Below are 18,704 nucleotides of genomic sequence, written 5' to 3'. Positions count from 1 at the left end.
TGAGTGAAATAATTTCTTCAGGATTTTTTTCTCTTTACGCTATTGTTTTTTGAAGAGGAATTCAAAATTTTTGCTTGTGTTGTATTAAATCAGACAGCAATGAGTTGGTTTATGAGCCAAAAGTTCTTTTGCTTTTACCTTTATGTCCTATTCTTAATTATTTGGCTTTTGTACTGTTTTGTTCTCTTTGTAAACCATCTACCTTTTTTCCTTATGGTTGTTTTCTTTTGCCATTTGCTAAAATGTCACTTCCTCTTGCAGCTCTCTAATTTTCCTTAATGAGTGCATTATTTTTTTTAAAAAAACAAACTCCTAATTCACAGCAAGAGAAAGTAACTCACCCTGGCATAGTTTGTATCAGTCCTGAACTAATTTTTCTACTTTGATCGAAATTTGCATTGGAATCCAAAGTACAAATTACTTGTTAAATTACAGAGAAATAGACAAAGGAGCAACTGTAAGTTGGAATTCTGTGGTATCTGGAAGGAAGTTAGGAATTCCATTTTCAATACCAGATTGTAAATGTTTGCCCATGTGTGATGATAGTTTGCCTTGCTTTCATTTTTGTGACTAGAATGTTCTGTAGCTATTTTGTAATGTTGGAGGAGAATTGAGATTGGAATGAAAACTAAAAAGATTTTCAATGTTAGTTTTAGCCACCAAGTCCATTTTTTAATTAGTCGCAGCCAAAAAGCAATTGGAAAGTAACGTAAATTATGTAACAGAATTATGTAAATTATTACAGATGGCAAGATGCTGTCCCGCCCACTCATAATCAATGGTTACGATATGATGTCATATCTAACTTTGGAAAAAAATAGATGTTCAACAAGTGTTTTAAATTTAAAATTTTCTAATCCTTGGGACTCCTTTTCGAATTACTTTCATAACCTTTAATGGGAATGATAATTATGTAACGTGATTCTTGTGGATTTGCATTTCTTCTTATTTTTACTAGTAGTGTACTCTCTATATTGCCATGCAAACTTTGGAAGGGTTATAAAATGATTATATAATCATTTTAAATTTTTTTTCTCTCTTTTTTTAATATATCCTTGAATTAATAATGTTGTATAAGGTTAAAAAAAATTCTGTTAACGGTTTGCTTACTTTGTTACAGCTGTATCAGTGTTATGCATCAATTTTTTTCTGTATGTATGTATTTTAGTAAAAACTTAATAAAAATATTGAAAAAGGAAATTATTAAAACTTGCATTCATGCAGTACCGGAGAAAGGTTTTAAAGTTTTTTTTGCTGTTTTGTATTAGTATAGTGCATTCAAGTGATTTTATTAATTTGAGTTTAAGCATTAATGTTTTACCTTCTTATTTCTTTCTTTTGTCTGATAGAATCAAGGGCTGGTGGGTATCTCATCATTATGTGTCTACGTTTCTCTCTGGGGTAATGTTAACATGGTAAGTTTCAAACTTTCGTGCAGCAAAGTTAGAAGTAAATATTTAAAATATTCTATTTTTATGGGGGGGGGGGTAAATAGCAATTGACACAGTAAACTTCAAAATAATTAACTTGGTTCCCTCTCAGTTATTCAGTGGATAAACATGGTATTTGTCCATAGCACCTGAATGGCTCAAAATTCTACTCCCTGGTCTACCTTATGTGAACTACTTTGGCATTACGATTAGCAGCAGTGCACCTAACTTAAAAAGCAAGATGAATTTGTATGCTTGATTATGATGCGAATATGGAATTGCATATGTGCAATTTTAGCACTTGTGTAAATGGTTTTAGAATACTGAGAGTTGGATGTTGTGCCACAGATGTGCAAAGGTCCAGTAGAATTACAACCTGAGAACTGCAACTTGAGAACTACATTCTATTCTAAAGGATTTTTGTCCTTGAAATTGCAATACAGCTTTGTCTGATTGATACCATTACAAATTAGTGCAGCCCTTTGATATTTTAACCTTAAAATTAAAGATGAGTTATTCATAATGATGGCAGGAAGCACCTAAAGCAATTTGAAATGTAGCACTTTTTTAAGTTGAGGCTTGGTCGATTAAAAGTTTCAAACTAAAACTTGTAGATTTTTATTGTACTGAAATATTAATGAATGTTGGATCAAAAGTGTAAATAATAAGATGCACTGCAGCAAAGCAGGATTACATTACTGAGTGCTTATTCCAGTTTGAATGGCAAGATTACCTCTGTAATCTAAATTCTACCTCTGTAATCTAAAAATATTAGTCATTCATTGTCAAACCTCACTTTCAAGATGTACTTAAAAGTCATTATACAAGCCACAATACCATGAGTATTAAATACTAAAGAGCGTGTGGATTTGCTGAGGCAACAATATAATGTTAAATGAAGCAAAAACAGGATGCGATGCTTTTTGTTTGTACTGTATTTTTAAACTTCTGTATTAATCTCCTAATTGTAAACATTACTTGAATATTAGTATGATTAAATGTGTTGTTTGATAACTTTAATACACATTTTTCTGAATCTCTTCTACTATTTGTTTGTTTTTAAGGCCCAATGGGTTGATGTATCAAATGTTTCGCAGTCAATTTCTAGCATTTTCTATTTATCAGAGTGAGTAGATTTTTATATCTATTTTAAAATTTTGTTTCTGTGAATTTGTGCCACTTTTCATAATGGGGAAAAAAATTAGAGTAGTGAGAAATCCATTAAGAAATAATTACTTTGCATCAAAGCAGAGATTTTGTGTCTCCTTATTGAAGAGTTTAATGTGGATGAAACTATATACAGGTACACAATCCTTTATCCGGAACCTTTGGGGGACAGTGTGTTCCGAATTTCGGATTTTTCTGGATTTCAGAACAAAAGCCTGCTGCCCCAGTGTTACAAGATCAAACCAGCAACCACAAAGAAGGCATATCACACAGGGGTAAAGGTGAACAATTACTTTATTAACAAAAATTCACCTTCAAACTTTAATTCAAATTCCCCCCCCCCCCCCCCCTTTTATAATAATGCCCACTGGTTACTATGCAAATTTCTATAATAGTGTAAAACTAATAAATTCCCCATCTTAAATATAACATATGTAATTAAAGTCTAAGTTATATTTCCAACCAGCCCACAGAAAAACTTAGACACAAGACTCACAAAACTTCGATCACAACCAAAGCAAAGATCATAAACAAAATTCAGTTTGTTTGGTAAACTGAAGCCAAAAGATCTTTGAGAGAGAGAGAGAGAGAGAGAGGGAGAGCACAAAATTCAAAGTTGTCTTCTTGTGTTGGTTGCAAAGAGAGGAACAATGGTTTGGTCCAGATCCTTCTGGCTGCCTTAGGAATGTTCATCTCTTTTAAAATGCTCAACATTCTAAACTGTCTTCCAGACAATGACTCATGTTTTTGGGCCTTCTTCTACTCCACAGCCACACCCATTGGTGGTTTGTCTTCCAAGTCCAGAAATTTTTAGATCATTTTTGCATATATCCAGTTCGTCTCCCACTCTCTCAGCAGTCTCTGTAACACCAGATTTAAGCCCACCCGAATTATGCTGCCGTATCCACCCCCTTCCAGTCGTGCTGGTGCCTCTATCCCACCACCCCCCCACCTATCCAAGGCGCGCTGCCATCTCTCCCCCCACCCATCTGAGTCGCAATGCCATTTCTCCCCCCCCGCCCTGTCGCACTGCCGTCTTTCTTCTTCCTGCCTACCTGAGTCGCACTGCCGTCTCTCTTTCCCCTCGCCCACCCAAGTCATGCTGCCGTCTCTCCCCACCCACCCCGCCCAACCTAGTCACACTGCTGTCTCTCTCTCTCTCTCTCTCTCTCTCTCTCACTCTCTCTCTCCCCCTCTCCCCCTCTCTCTCTCTCCCTCTCTCTCCCTCCCGCTGTAGCAGCACCAGGAAAAAAAATGCCGGCTTTTGGAGCTTTTGGATTTTAGATGTCTGGATAAAGGATTGTGTACCTGTACAAGGAGAATTAAATGATTGGAAAACAACTGGAAATGCTCAATGTTGAATGGCATCTGTGGAGACAAAATTGATGTTTCAGATCATCAACCTTTTTATCAGAACTGAGATTGGTCACTCTTTAATTTCTAGAGATGCCACCTGACTTGTTGAGTTTCTGCTAGAACAGCAACTTCTCCAATTTTTGTTAACCCCCCTTCTCCAAGTCTATCTCTTTCCCTTTTCCTCTGTCTACTATCCTTCAGCTCTACACCTCCTGCCCTTCCTCTCCTTTCAGAGAGTTACCCTCTTTCCCCTATCATTTTTTTCTCTTCTACCCTATCCCTGTATCCAGATTTGACCTCTTACCAGTTGGCCCATGCCCCTCCCCCTGCCCCTTCCTCCCTCCTCTCCCCCTCCCCAACCCCCACCTTTTTATTCAGATGCCTGTCTGTTTTTTTGATCATACCTGGAAGAAGGGCTTCAGCTCAAAATCTTGATTACCCTTCACTTTGTATAGATGCTGTGTGATCTGCTGATTTTATCCAGCACATTTGTATATTGCACTTGCCCCCACTGTCCTATTTAACTCAAAGAATAGAGTTCTCTCTTGTAAATGCAATTTACCCTTTAACCAGATCTCTACCTTTCCCATCCCCTTTCCGTATTCAGAAAGGACTACTCCCTACTGGATGCTCTGGTTTCCATCTCCATCATCACCCACTCGCCTCTCCTCACAGTGCTATCCTATGCATATCCTATGAAATGCAGCAATTGCCATTTTACTACCTCCCTCCAAACAGGGCCCAACCTTTGTTTTTAGATGAAGTAATAAGTTGTGTATTATTTATTTGGTACTCGTGCTATGGTCGCCTCTGCAGCAAATATGCATGACGTATATTCTCTGGATGGTGGACTTCCTTGAGATCTTGACAGATAGCCCACTTGAAAATTAGGCATTTTTTCATTGTCAAAACTTCCCCACATATTCTATATCTGCAGGCAAAGTCTTTTTGCCTTGGCTGGAAATGAGAGATAACTTGCTACTCATTTCAAGGCTTTTTTTATTTGGAGGGGAGGGAGGGAGCAGTTTTCACATTGGAACAGAGTCAAACAATATTATCTAAGGAGAGTATGTAATGTAGAACAAATGAAGTTGAGTAACATGGTCTATTGGTGGGCAAAGAATTTGGAAAACGGTAAACTGCTAACAGTATTGAAAACCATATGGAATATTTTGGAGGATCAAGAACCATTGCCATTAATTATATTGTCTCCTGACAATGTGCACTTTAGGATTTTTCTTGATCATAAATACATTTCTTTTAGGTTGTGTGCAGTTCTTGCAGTATTATTACCAAAGTGGCTGCCTTTATAGATTGCGAGCACTGGGAGAAAGGGATCACATGGATCTTACAGTAGGTATGTGATGTAGCTAAAGACCTTAAATGTCTATAATCTAATCTAATTTATCAGTGTCAGTTGTTACAGTGTGCATTTTCATATTGAGTGGATGAGAATCACAGCTAACTTTTTAATTATTGCTCATTCTCTAGATCTGCATGTTGCCTGTGCAGCTGATGATTAGTTGTCCTTGAATACAGTCAGTGTGGTGAAGATAATCTGACCATAATGTTTGCTGTATTTGAGGATTTTGACACTTAAAGCATTTATGAAATATTTTCAATTTTCAATTTGTTGGCTTTGTACATTTAATGTAGAAAACTGGATATGATTTTATTTATAGCAAACTCTGATCTTAATAAGTTTCCATCAACCATCTTGGATTAATTTCTGCATGTTGATTATTTTTATTAATTGCAGAAGGATTTCAGTCGTGGATGTGGAGGGGTTTGACTTTTCTCCTTCCATTTCTTTTCTTTGGCCATGTAAGTGAAACAATATTGATTTTTTTTCTAATAACTTTGAAAATGCTTTCAAATGTTTTAATTGAAACCAACAATGGTTAGATCAATGGTTCTCAACCTTTTTCTTTTCATTCACATACCACTTTAAATATTCCCTATGCCAGAGGTGCTCTGTAAGGGATTGCTTAAGGTGGTATGTGGGTGGAAAGAAAAAGTTTGAAGCCCACTGTTTTAATCATACATAATTGACTCGTTATTTGCACGGTTTCACAACTCCAAAAGAAATGGGCCAATGACGATTTTTCCCAAGCAAAATATTTAATTGGGTCTAGAGCAGTGATTCTCAACTTTCCCTTCCGACTCACTCCTTCCTAATCACAGAGTACTGATAGCATAGGGATTACTTAAATTGGTATGTGAGTGGAAAGAAAAAGGTTGAGAACCACTGGATTAGATTGAGAGTTAACCCCTTCAAACCCAAGCCCCCCACAATCTTACTCTAAATGTAAGATCGCTGGGGAAGAAAATAGATTACCTGAGGTTGCCTCTGAACCAGAAAAAACTGCAGGGCTGCTGTGCTCTTGTGGCTCCAGGACATTATTCCAGACTTAGCAATGCAGCAGTATGGCCTTATCTCCATCAGGGAAGACAGAGACATTACTGCTTCTCTCTGGCAAGTCTCGAGGAGAGTGGCTGTGCATTTACATTAATGAGAATTGATGCACCAATGTGTCTGTTGTGAATATCTTCTGCTCATCAGAGATGGAGTGTCTCCTGGTGAAATGCAGACCCTTCTACTGGCGCAGAGAAATTTCGGCCGTGCTGATTGCCACAGTCTATGTTCCACCTTCAGTTAATGGTGGTGATGCCACGAAGGAGCTTTATGGTGCCGTCTGCGAAATCCAGTCTTCCAACCCTGACGTTGCCATGATTGTTCCTGGTGACTTCAATCACACCAACCTGAAAACACGGCTTTAACAATATGTCAATTTCATCACCAGAGGAGAGAACATCCTAAATCGGGTATACACCAACATTCCTGGTGCGTACAAGGCTGGACCTCGCCCCCATCTTGGTTACTCAGAGCACATATCTGTAATGCTAACCCCAACATACAGACCGCTGGTAAAGTAAACTTGTTCACTTCTCAGGGAGATCAGCCAGGGCTGAACTCTCCTGTACAATCTGGGAGACAAAGCAGGGGTACGTACAGAAGATGTGCGACACTGGTGACACGAGGCACATATGGCAAGGCTGCAAGTCAACCTTGCAAGTTGAGGACAATGACACCTCCCTTCTGGACAAACTGAACAACTATGCATGGTTTGATGAGAAGAACAGGATGACACCAAATAAAGCTCTGTGTTCCCCTGATAAATGGCCCCCAATCATATCTGCCACCGAGATAAGGAGAACCCTATCCAAGGTGAACCCACACAAGGCGGCGGGACCAGACAACATAACTGGTCAGGAACTGAAGGACTGTACAGACCAATTGACAGAAGTCTTCATGAACATCTACAACAGAAGTCCATTGTTCCCGCATGGTTCAAGTCAGCTACCATCATCCCGGTACCCCAAGGTGACAATAGCAGGCCTCAATGACTAATGGCCTGTGGCACTGACCTCCACCATCGTGAAATGCTTCGAGCGTCTGATGATGGAATGCATCAAAGCACAGGCCCATTTCAATTTGCCTATAGAAGAAACTGTTCCATAGACAATGCTATAGCCTTGACGCTTTACTCCTTCCTGGCCCATCTGGAGAAAGATGCCTCATAAGCTAGGCTTCTGTTCATTGACATCAGCTTGGCGTTAAATACAATCATTCCCCAGATGCTGGTGGAAAAGCTGTCCTCATTGGGACTGAACACCCCTCTCTGTAACTGGATCCTGGACTTCCTACCAGAAAGACCACAGTCTGTCCAGGTCAGTTGCAGAACATCGAGCACCGTCACGATGAGCACTGGTGCATCTCAGGGCTGTGTGGTCAGCCAGCTCCTATTCATGTTACTGACCCACGACTGCATTGCCAGATCCAGCTCCAACAGTGTCATTATGTTTGCAGATAACGCAACAGGAGTCGGCCTCATCAGCAACAACGCTGAGTCACACTGCATAGAAGAGGTGGAAAATCTCATGAAATATTATGAGAGTCTCAACATGGACAAGACAAAGGAGATGATAGAGGACTTCAGGAGAACCACTGAAATACTGACACATCTGACTTTATTTTCTCCTTGTTAAATCTCAAATTGAACTCAATCATATTATGATCTCTGGCCCCTAATGATTCCTTTACTCTAAACTCTCTATCACCTCGGGTGCATTATACAACATCCATTCTTCCCACAGGCGATGAGAATGCTGAACAACCAAAGAAACTGCTCACACTAACTATCTGAGTCTCTCATATGTACAAAACAATTTTAAAAAATTTGTATAGATAAAATACTTGTCCTACATATATATGGTTTGTCTGTATGCGTGTTTATGTCTGGTTGTGTGTCTGTATTCCTTGCACTGAGGACCAGAGAATGCTCTTTCCTTGGGTTGTACTTGTACAATCAGATAACAATAAACTTGACTACAACATGGAAGAAGGTTATTTGACCCATTGAGCCTTTGCCAGCTCTGGACAACCACAATTTTAGCCACCTTTTCCCATATCCCTGAAAATATTTTTGAATACTTGTGCAATGCCACTTTTAAATATTTAAATGTAACGAGTTTACTATCCCTTGTCACTTGCTATGGATTTTTTTATTTAAAAACTAAATTTCTTTTCATCGCTTTTTTTTCTTGCTAATTGCCATTTTTGTGTGTCCTAATTCATGACTGCTGTGTTGGAAAACAATTACTCTTTGCCTATTCTGTCTACATTGAATCCAAATTCAAGGTGAATAATCCAAATTCATTGTAAAGAGTTAAATCTGAATATTTAAAAAGGGCATGGAATAAGTGTTCAAAAGGAAAGTATTTGTAGGGATATAGTGAAAGAGTAGGGGAGTGAGACAAGTTGAATTGTGGTGATATAGAGCTGATGCAAGCTCAACAAGTCAAATAATCTTCAATTTTCCGGTGCTTCCAAGTTTTGAGTCATCTCTAATTTTAGAAGTTCTGCCCAGAAATACTTTCTCTGAAAGTAATTTCAAAGGTATGTGGTAGTTAGAGTCCCATGGAGATGGTCATTGCTTGTCATTCCTGTGGTATGAATGCTACTTGCCACTTGTGCTGAATGTGTTCAGGGTCTCGCTGCTTTGTTTGTTGAAGAGCCGTGAATAGAAGTGAGAATTGTGCGATCATCAGTGAACATCCCCACTGCTGATCTGAGATGAAGCAGCTGAAGATGTTAGTCCTAGGATGCTCCCAAGGAACCTTTGCAGTTATTTCATTAGGCTTGGATAATTGACCCCAAACAACCACAACCAACTTCCATTTTGCAAGGTTTGAGCAAATTGACTTTAGATTAATGGTCAAACTAACTTTTACTTTTGGCCAAATGCTTTCTTGATGTCTGAGGGTGCTACTTTTAGCTGTATGGCTAATGTTTAGCTTTAGTCCAAGGCAATGAGGAGGCTGAAACTTAATTAGTCATGCAACACAGAAGAAGGCCTTCAGCTCACCATGGCCATCAATCCTATTCACCAGCACGTGACCCAGAGCTCCCTATGCCTCGGAAAGTACTCATCTGGATACTTAAATGTAACCAATTCTACCATCCACTTTGGCAGAACATTCCAGATTCCAATCACATTCTGGAAAAAAAGTCTTCCTAAGATTTCTTCTAATATTAAAAGTAAACCACTTTTAAACCTCTTCGTGGGTTACCAGGTTGAAGTAAAAACACAAATGCTGGAGGAACTCAGCTGGTCAAATGGTGTCCTTTATGTAGCAAAGGTAAAAAATACATAACCGACGTTTCGGGCTTGAGCCCTTCATCAAGGTATGGAAGAATGTCAGCAGGCGACTGAACAAAAAGATGGGGGGGGGAAGGGGGGGTGCAGGAGATGATAGGTGGAGAAGGGAGGGAGGGGACAGCAGCGATCAGGGGGGGAGGAATGGCTTGGTGGGTGGATGGGGAAGGGAGGATAAACTAGAAAGAGGGAGGGGAAAAAGGTGATCAGGTTAGCAGAAAGCAGAAAATTTGATGTTAATGCCATCTGGTTGGAGAGTGCCCAGATGGAAAGTGAGGTGTTGTTTCTCCAATCTTTGGGTGATCTGGGTGGGACAGTACATGGGAGTATGACCAGAATTGAAATGGTTGGCTCCTGGGCAGGAAACGCTCAGCAAAGCAAACTCCTAATCTGCGACCGGACTCTCTGATGTAGAGAAGACCACAAAGGGAGCACTGATGCAGTAAATCAGTCTTGTAGATATACAAGTGTTGCTTCATTGAAAGGCCTATTTGTGGCATTGGACTGTGGTGAGGGAGGAAGTATGGACACAAGTGTTGCACCTTGTGCAGCCACAAGGGAAGTGCCAGGGGTCGATAGGTGGGGAGGGATGAGTGCACGAGGGAATCACGGAGGAAGCGGTCCCTATGGAAGGCAGAGAGGGGAGGAGAAGAGAAAATGTGTCTGGTGGTGGAATTGTCAAAATTAAAGGATTAGCTGTGGATCAGGCTGTGGCTTTGTAGAGTAATCCATGGTATAAGCTTACATAGGCAAGACCCCTCAACTCTTCCTCTGGTATATTGACAACCACATCAGGGCTGCCTCATGCACCCACAATGAGCTTGTCAATTTTGTGGCCAATTTCCACCCTGATCTCAAACTCACCTGGAACAACACTCTTCCTTTTCTGGGTATCTCTGTCCCCATCTCAGGAGACAAGCTTTCCACTGACATATACTACAAACCCTCTAAATCCCATAACTGCCTTGACTATATTTCCTTACACTCTGCAAAGATTCCATCCCCTTCTCTCAATTTCTCTGTCTCTGCTGCATCTGTTCCCAAGATGAGGTCTTCCAGTCCAGAGCTTCTGAAATGTCTGCCACTTTCCACAAATGTGGCTTCCCCTCCACCACCATCAACTCAGCCCTCACCCACATCTCCTACATTTGCCACTCATCTGCCCTGAGCCCCTCTACCCCCCAGACTCAACAAACATAGAATTGCCCTCATCCTCACTTACCACCCCATCAGCCTCTGCATCCAACACATTATTCACCGGAATCTCTGGCACTTACTACAGGATCCCACCCCAGACACATTTCTCCTCCCCTCTTTGCCTTCTAAGGGACTGCTCTCTCCATGATTCCCTCATGCACTTATCTCTCCCCACCTATTTCCCCCCCCCCCCCTCCCTACCACACCTTCCCCTGTGGCTGCAGGATGTGCAATACTTGCGCCCACACCTCCTCCCTCACAACGGTCCAGAGCCCCAAATAGGCTTTTCAAGTGAAGCAACACACCTCACTTGTGTATCCGCTGGGCTGATTTACTGCATCCAGTGCTCCCTTTGTGGCATTCCCAACATCGGAGAGACCAGTCACAAATTGGGAGTTCGCTTCACTGAGCACCTCTGCTACAACAGAGACCTCCCTGCAGCTAACCATTTCAATTCAGAGTTACCCTCCCATACTCACATGTTTGTCCATGGCCTTGTGTACTTTCCCACCCAGACCACCCGCAGATTGGAGAAACAACACCTTATTTTCTGTCTGGGTACTCTCCAGCCAGATGGTATTAACATGGACTTCTCTGCTTTCTGCTAACCTGCTTGCCTTTTTATCCCCTCCTCTTTCTAGTTCTCCCACTACTCCCTTCCCTGTCCACCCTCCTCCCCCTGATCGCTACTGTCCCCTCCCTCCCTCCCTTCTCTACCTATCATCTCCTGCCTTTACCCCCCCCCTCCCCTTTCTCCCCCAATCTTTTGTTCAGACGCCTGCCGACATTCTTCCATTCCTTGATGAAGGGCTCAAGCCCAAAACATCAGGCATGTATTTTTACTTTTGCATCATAAAGGACATTGTTTGACCAGCTGAGTTTCTCCAATATTCCTTTTAACATTATACTGCAACTGATGGTCCATGCCTCTTCATGGGTTACCAGGTTTGTTCTGCCACAATTCTGTTTGCTGTGAAGGTACAACTTTGTCTCCAAAAAGATCATACTGTGTCTATCACAGGTAGATTGGAGAGGATGAGGTTGAGGAGCTTTATCTCTTGCAACCTTCTGCTAACAGCCATGTCTTCAGGATCAGGCCAACTTGGTCAGTTGTGGTTCGACCAGAATCTCAATTACATTTTTCTTTCTTAGTGAGACTCCAGGAGCAGCATTTTCCTTCCCAAAATCTATTTCTCACCTTTGCCATGACCACTGGCTCCAACTCTCCTATTACACTTTTCCTATTCAAATGTGCATAATATTTTTGAATTTCATTTTCCTTTTGCAGTTAATCACTTTGCTCTCTCTTTGACTCTTATCTCCTTTACTTCCCCTCTGCATTATCTGTATTTAGACTGGTTGTTGTATTAATAACCTAGCATCTGTCTCATGCTTTCTTTTCTTGCTTGATTGTCCATGAAGCAGACTTTAATTTTCCCATCCATCTTTCTTATGAGAATGTACCTTAAAAACATCTTAAAGGCTTCCTATTTTTCAATTAGTTTAGCATGCCACACTTTGGATAATCTGAGTGGAATGAGAACAGTGAATAGGAACTATTCCCTATTATGTTCTTCACTGAAATGTGACCCTCTGTCGGCCTTTTTCTAGTGGTTTTTAAAAAAAGCAAATGTAAAGACAGATATTCTCCGCCTTGACATCGCTGCACCTACCTTTATAAAAACGCCAAGAACGGATGCTCGATATGGACTCTGATTCCGAGGGGTAGTTCCAGAGGTGGAGCGAGTCATTTCGCCTCTCTGCATAAAGACAATGCCATGAAGGCAGCTGCTTAGGGCCAGACTGACGGCGTTGCGATTATGTCGTCAGCTCGGGACCCAGAAGCCACCACCAGGGCTCCCACGGTGATTATGCTGGGGTTAGGGCTCCCTCCTGCGGAAATGTCCTATTCCTTTTGCCCCCCCCTCCCTCCTTCACCAAGCCAGCTGGAAGGAGGCAGACAAGGGCATGGCATAGCCCAGCGGGGTGAGCCTCTTATTGTTTTAATGCGGGATCGTTTACCGTCTTTATTACCCATAATCCCCCATGCAGCTGGAACTGCTCTGTGTTTCCCAGAGCGGTTGGAGCTGCATGGGGGATTATGGGTAACAAAGGCGGCCATTGTTCCGTGTGTATGCTCGACCTCATGTCAATGGGTGGCACTACTGCACCACTCACCCAACTTCCCTCAGCTCCGGATGCCGCTCTCCATAAAGCAATGCTGGAGAGGCCTTGTAGACCTTTTCCATAAAAGGTAAGTCTGCCTTTTTTTAGCTCATTAAGACGGCTGCAAAGCGGCGTCGCTCCATAAAAAGGCCCTGTGAGATAAAACACTGCAGGAGGGCTGGTTAAAGTTACCAGCATTATTACTGTCCTACAATAAGTTCCCCTTAAAAGCTGCCTTTTGGTGATTGTAATCCCATGATGCTTAGTCTTATCCAACAAATAAATAAGCTTTGGGAAGTTAAAACAATGACATTTTTAGCCTTCAACTAGATCAAAGGAAAATAATTAGAGTAAAACCTCTAGAATTCAGCATGTATGGGGATTAGTAGATGCCAGATTAGTGAATTTTCCAGTCACTTGAGAGAGTGTGTTGCATGATTGGCGAACTAACAGTGAGGCACGCCAATATTAAACTTCCATATTTTTTACCTATATATTATGCACTACTTTTTTTTGGCCTGTTGCTTGATGCTGCCGGTTGCTTGAATTGCAGATAACAAGGGTTTTACTGTATTATCCTTGGTTCCCACTAAGGTTTTCACATAATTGGATTCAGAAGAAGTCCCCTTTCATTTAGCCATTGATAGTTGTTAGATACATCTGGAGTTGTGCCAGAGAAAGGAACTTTTGTTTTCAGGAGGAATGAGGACATTATTGCAGAGAGAAAATGACCAAAAATTCAAGTGTATTTATGTCTATTAAATTTTTTTTTTTGTAAAATCTCTTTTGCAGTTTTGGCAATTGTACAATTCACTCACACTTTTTGGACTTTCACAACATGAAAGATGCAAAGAATGGCAAGTGAGTACATCAACAGAATTGTGTTGTTATGAAATTATTCCAACATTGACCTCCTCTTGACCTGCAGCAGATTTTATATGTGGTCCAAACCTTGCTTCAAATTTTGATACTTTGCTTGGTTCTTTATCTTGTGTTATCACAAAGCAAACCCATCCACTCATATGGATATACACATTTGGAGCAGGAATAGACATTCAATCCCACAAGTTTGCTGTACCATTTAATAAGATCACAGTTGATCTGATTGTAACCCCAAGCCTGCTTTCCTCCCAAGCCTGGTAACCATTCATCCCCACTTATCAATAACATATCTACCATTGCTTTAAAATGTTTACAGATTCTACTTCCAATACCTTTTGAGGAAGAGTTCCAAAAAACTCGACTCAGAAATTTCAATTCACCTCTCTTAAATAGCTGACCCCTTATTCTAAACCAGATTGTCTCAAAAAAAAACCATTCTCAACACAACCTCCCTGTCAAGACCACTCAGAACTTTTGTGCTTCAATCAAATCCCCCTTATCATGGCTAATGTGATTTATGGTGTGAAAAATAAAAAATTAAAAAAAAATCAAATCCCCCTGTTGCTTTTCAAATGGCAATCTGTCCAAACTTTTGTTGTAAGTTCACAATTTAATTCCTCGAAAGGATGTTATTGACCAGCTTTTTTCTTGTCGCAACGATTATTGGCTTTCTACTTCCAGAACTGGAATTCCACCTCAGGTTTTCGGGTCACCAAAGCAGGCTATTTATCTGGTTGGTTCACTGTGCAACTGGACCTATGAATCCATACTATGCATGCTGAAATATTCTTTTCATTTTCAGCCAAAATATAACTTTGACTCTCAGTATGTAAACAGGGGAAGTGGGCCAGAAAGCCTTGAACTTATACTGCTATCTATAAGATCCCTATTTTTAAAACCATAGTACCTTTCCTGTTTGATCCCTATTGATTGATTCATCTAAATCCAAAAATCTTTCATTTCAAATCCACAATTTGCTTACTCCCTGAGAAGGAATTGCATGTCTTAAGTAAGTGTACCTTTACCTTGGGACTCAACCCCTGAATTTTCCAGGTAGGAAATCCATTGAGCAACCTGACAGTTTTTATACTTCAACAAAATCCTCTCATTCTTCTGAGCTTGAGAGTCACAAATGTGTGAAGCAAAGCTTCTTGAAGCAGTTGTTTAAAATGAGATTCTTCAGAAGTTCTGCCAGAGGATTTTCATGATTAGGTCATTTAAAAACATGGTTACTTGAAAAATGCCAACCCTCAGTCTTATTAGAGGGTAATAATCTGTCTGACTGGTATGCTTCGTTTGCCTGCAGCTTTGCATTTTCCCAAGTGATAATGAAGGCTTCAACAAGTGTACTTTATAAACTGTTTCAAAGTGCTTATTTTTCTGGGAAGCAATTTATTTTCTTTGTATTTAGAAGTTGATGGTGGTTGTCACATTTGTGAACAATCTAGCAAAAGACTTGTCAGCAGTGCAAAAGCTGTAGCTTGTTTCTTTTACCAGTTTGTTTGACCCATTTTATTTTTCTCTGCGTCCCAGGTTTTTGTCTTGGCTCTCACATTCCTGGTGCTATTTCTTGGGAACTTCCTGACCACTCTTAAAGTTGTTCATCAAAAATTTCAGAAGAACAAAGACAAATTGAAAAATCTGTGACTGACTGAATCCTGCCCTGATGAAACAACATTGCAGGGGAAATGACAATCTATTCCAAATCCTAATACTTTTGCTGCTGGATTTGAGTCGCACATTAGGGAGGCAGAATTTGCAACTGCCACACAAATATTTAGAAAAATCCTGTTGGTGACTTCATTCTCAAGTTCATTCTGAGAGAAATTGACTAAATGAAATTATATACTTACAATCCATACATTAATATGATTCAGTATACTTGACCAGCTTCTTACATTTCACCTCACTACCATGTTATAGGATGTCACTGCCATGGAGTGCTTGGTGGAAACAAAGTGGGGTGAGACTGTTGGCTAAACCTTTTCTCATAATTTGACTTGTTAGGTAGCTTATGGGCTGTCTGTAAACATTAGAATTTTGAAGTATAATGTTAGTGTCAATTGGCCAATGCAAAGGGCCATTATCCAAGTGAAAGTTTGATACTTTGCAAAGTATAACATTCTCTTTATTTATGCATGCATATTCTATGTCCAGCCCTTGTGAATGTAATGTTAATATCAAGTGAATGTACATTGAATTTTAGATTATATATCAAGTTACTTGTTCTGCTATGTGGATAACATTGTTTATCAAAATTTACTCTTTCATTTGGCCTTTTTCCCTTGGATTCTGTTTTGAGGATATCCCCCCCCCCCCCGCCTAAACAAGTACCACTATTTGCAAACTACCTCCTTTCATGTGTTTATTAATGCCACTCTTAATCTAGTTGGAGGTATTCAGAGTGACTCAGGGTAACAGATCTTTCTTTTTAGAAAAGAAATGACCTCTGGCAAAGTGCCTAGGATTGATAATTATGCTGACTGTTGATCAAGTAACTCCTGAAGGAATTACCATTTAAAATTGTCAAAGAACCTTCACTGTTGGTTTTTCTTTTGCAATAAGTACAGTGGCATTTTTTTCTTTCCTTGTAGCGTGAACAAAATGTTTTTTTTTCATGTGAATTTAAATATTTTCAAAGCAAAATAACACTAACAATAAACAATCGAAGAAAGTTTTGTCTCACTAGAGGATACACAAATTATGTAGTAAGCAAAAATTGAGGGCATTAAAGTGAAAATGTTTCATACACACAGCATTTATTAATAAGGACGTGTCCACTCCGCAACTTGTAATTTCTCAAGAAAGGTATTCTATTTCTTCAAAGTCAAGGCATAATTGACTTTGAGTGTCATACATGACAACTGCCTCACGAATGCTGAATTTGACTTGATTTAGGATTTCTTTAAAGTGCATTACTTTAAAATAGATTATTTCAATTGATATAAAAAATCAAGAGGTTTTGTGACCAAACAAATTTTGGGTCTGGTTCTCTTCAGATGATACTTGAAATGAATTATTATGATACATATCATTCAAAGTTTTACAAATCTGTACAGCATAGGCATCGTTTATGAGCAAAGAGGATTTGTAATCATTAAAACGTGAAATTGCCTCTATCACTACATCTTTATAATTATAATTTTGTTAGAAAGAGGAGTCCATACATTCCTCTTGAGCTTCCCAGAGCTGAATAGAATTAGCCCACTGAAAGTTTCTACACTTTCAAACAATGTCATGTCCTGTGGTCACTCTGATTTCTGCAAACTGAAACCCACCTCCAACTAGGAAGTCTTGTCCTTTTTTTTGTTTTGCAGATAAATTGATATTTTGATAATGGGAAAATACATTGCTTCATTGAAATTTTGTATTTAACCTTTTTTTTGCTGAATAGAATAGAATCTTGTCACAAAATAGTAACAAATGAATGTCTGCCTGCTCTTTGACACAATAAAATGTGATTTAAATTATTTTTTTTACCAAAGTGCAATACAATATCCAATAGTTTACTTCAATTGCATTCCAAGAGAATAACAGCTTAGAGGTAGTCACATGTAACACGTGCTTTAAGGAAGATGCAATTCAGCAATATTAGGGTGATGCCTTATTATTTTACAGAAAGAAAAAAAAACAAATGTAGAAATAAACTCCTCAGTGAAGTAATTGGACTTGTGAAAAATCAGAAATGAACATTTTAAGAAAACATCTATGAAATAAGGGTGTTAGAAGTTTTTAAACAGACAGAATGGTTGCAGACATGTTTAAAAAGTTTCTCAATCTTTTATCTCCCAGTAGAAATGTTCTTTAACCAAATGCTAATTGTGAATATCTAATTGGTTATTTAATCTAGGGATTTTCAGCCTTGTAAAATTTACTTTGAAATAGAATTGAAAGAAACAACCTGGACTTTTATGGTTAATCTGTCCACCTCAGTGAGAAGGTTTGGTCTTCAATGTGAGATGTTAATGACAACATTGTCAATTGTGTAGAAAGGCCATTTACAATAAACCACTAAGGAAAACATTTTCTGGCTATGAATTGATGAATATTATCATAGATCTGCTGTATCTTGTAAGATTTTGTCATTATAGCAACTAAAATGCTGCATTATTGCATCTAAAGTAGTCACTTGCATTTCTTATTGTTTGTTATTGTACCGAATAAGCAGACAACACAAGCGGTAACCTTAGTTAATGCTTTACTGTTAAACTCAAACAACACTATCTACAACAGGAGCTTTGTGTAACTGCCTCGCGGGGACTCATGCACACGCAGTATCTCTGTGGCGGGTACGGTGACAGCGGGTGCAGAGTAGCCGATGGGAGTGACTGTCGACATCCACTTTCTTGAGCAACCTCCCCACATACCACAATCCATGTTGATGCTGTACTTCACAATAGTTACAGTTCAGCAATGAACAGCCAGTCCAATTTAATCCCAGTGTTTTGAGTTGGGCTTACAAATATACCCAGCGTGTGTTATGCAGTAGCCACTGGTGGAAGTGGATGCTTGGGTGCTTCAGCTTGAGAGGATGCACTATCTGTGGTTTCAGGGGTGCCACCATTTGTTTCATGGGTTGTTCCTGAGAGAATTCCACCTACCCCAAATTCACATTTCAGATCCTGGTATATAGTCTCATCAGGAATGGTTTGGGATGGGGTGACTCCCTTACAGATAGGATGTCTCGATGGTTTCTCCAATACACCCTTCTGATTTTACCAGGTATGACCTGGGTTGTTGGCAGCTCCTTTCGACTATGCCCCTGCAGTCGTAACTTTGTGGAGTC

General features: G+C 39.8%; 1 protein-coding gene across 3 annotated transcripts in view; it reads left to right on the top strand.

Moving 5' to 3' along the window:
* Nucleotides 1-17,941, top strand: part of tmem120b (transmembrane protein 120B) — a 62,511-nt gene extending 44,570 nt beyond the window's left edge. For 2 of the 3 annotated variants that reach the window (XM_069933288.1, XM_069933287.1), the window contains 6 exons: nucleotides 1,350-1,415; nucleotides 2,495-2,556; nucleotides 5,218-5,310; nucleotides 5,713-5,777; nucleotides 13,829-13,897; nucleotides 15,452-17,941. In XM_069933288.1, the coding sequence (XP_069789389.1) occupies nucleotides 1,350-1,415; nucleotides 2,495-2,556; nucleotides 5,218-5,310; nucleotides 5,713-5,777; nucleotides 13,829-13,897; nucleotides 15,452-15,565 (469 nt within the window). In that variant the 3' untranslated portion in view covers nucleotides 15,566-17,941. Of the gene's footprint in view, nucleotides 1-1,349; nucleotides 1,416-2,494; nucleotides 2,557-5,217; nucleotides 5,311-5,712; nucleotides 5,778-7,824; nucleotides 8,204-13,828; nucleotides 13,898-15,451 lie in introns of those variants that run through there. The other variant, XM_069933289.1, reaches the window with a different exon arrangement.
* The last annotated feature ends 763 nt before the right edge of the window (nucleotides 17,942-18,704 follow it).

The sequence above is a fragment of the Narcine bancroftii genome, chromosome 4, assembly GCF_036971445.1.
Source record: "Narcine bancroftii isolate sNarBan1 chromosome 4, sNarBan1.hap1, whole genome shotgun sequence".
Taxonomy (NCBI): domain Eukaryota; kingdom Metazoa; phylum Chordata; class Chondrichthyes; order Torpediniformes; family Narcinidae; genus Narcine; species Narcine bancroftii.
The sequence above is the reverse complement of the archived record's forward strand: the minus strand, read 5'-3'. Positions and strand labels throughout refer to the sequence as shown.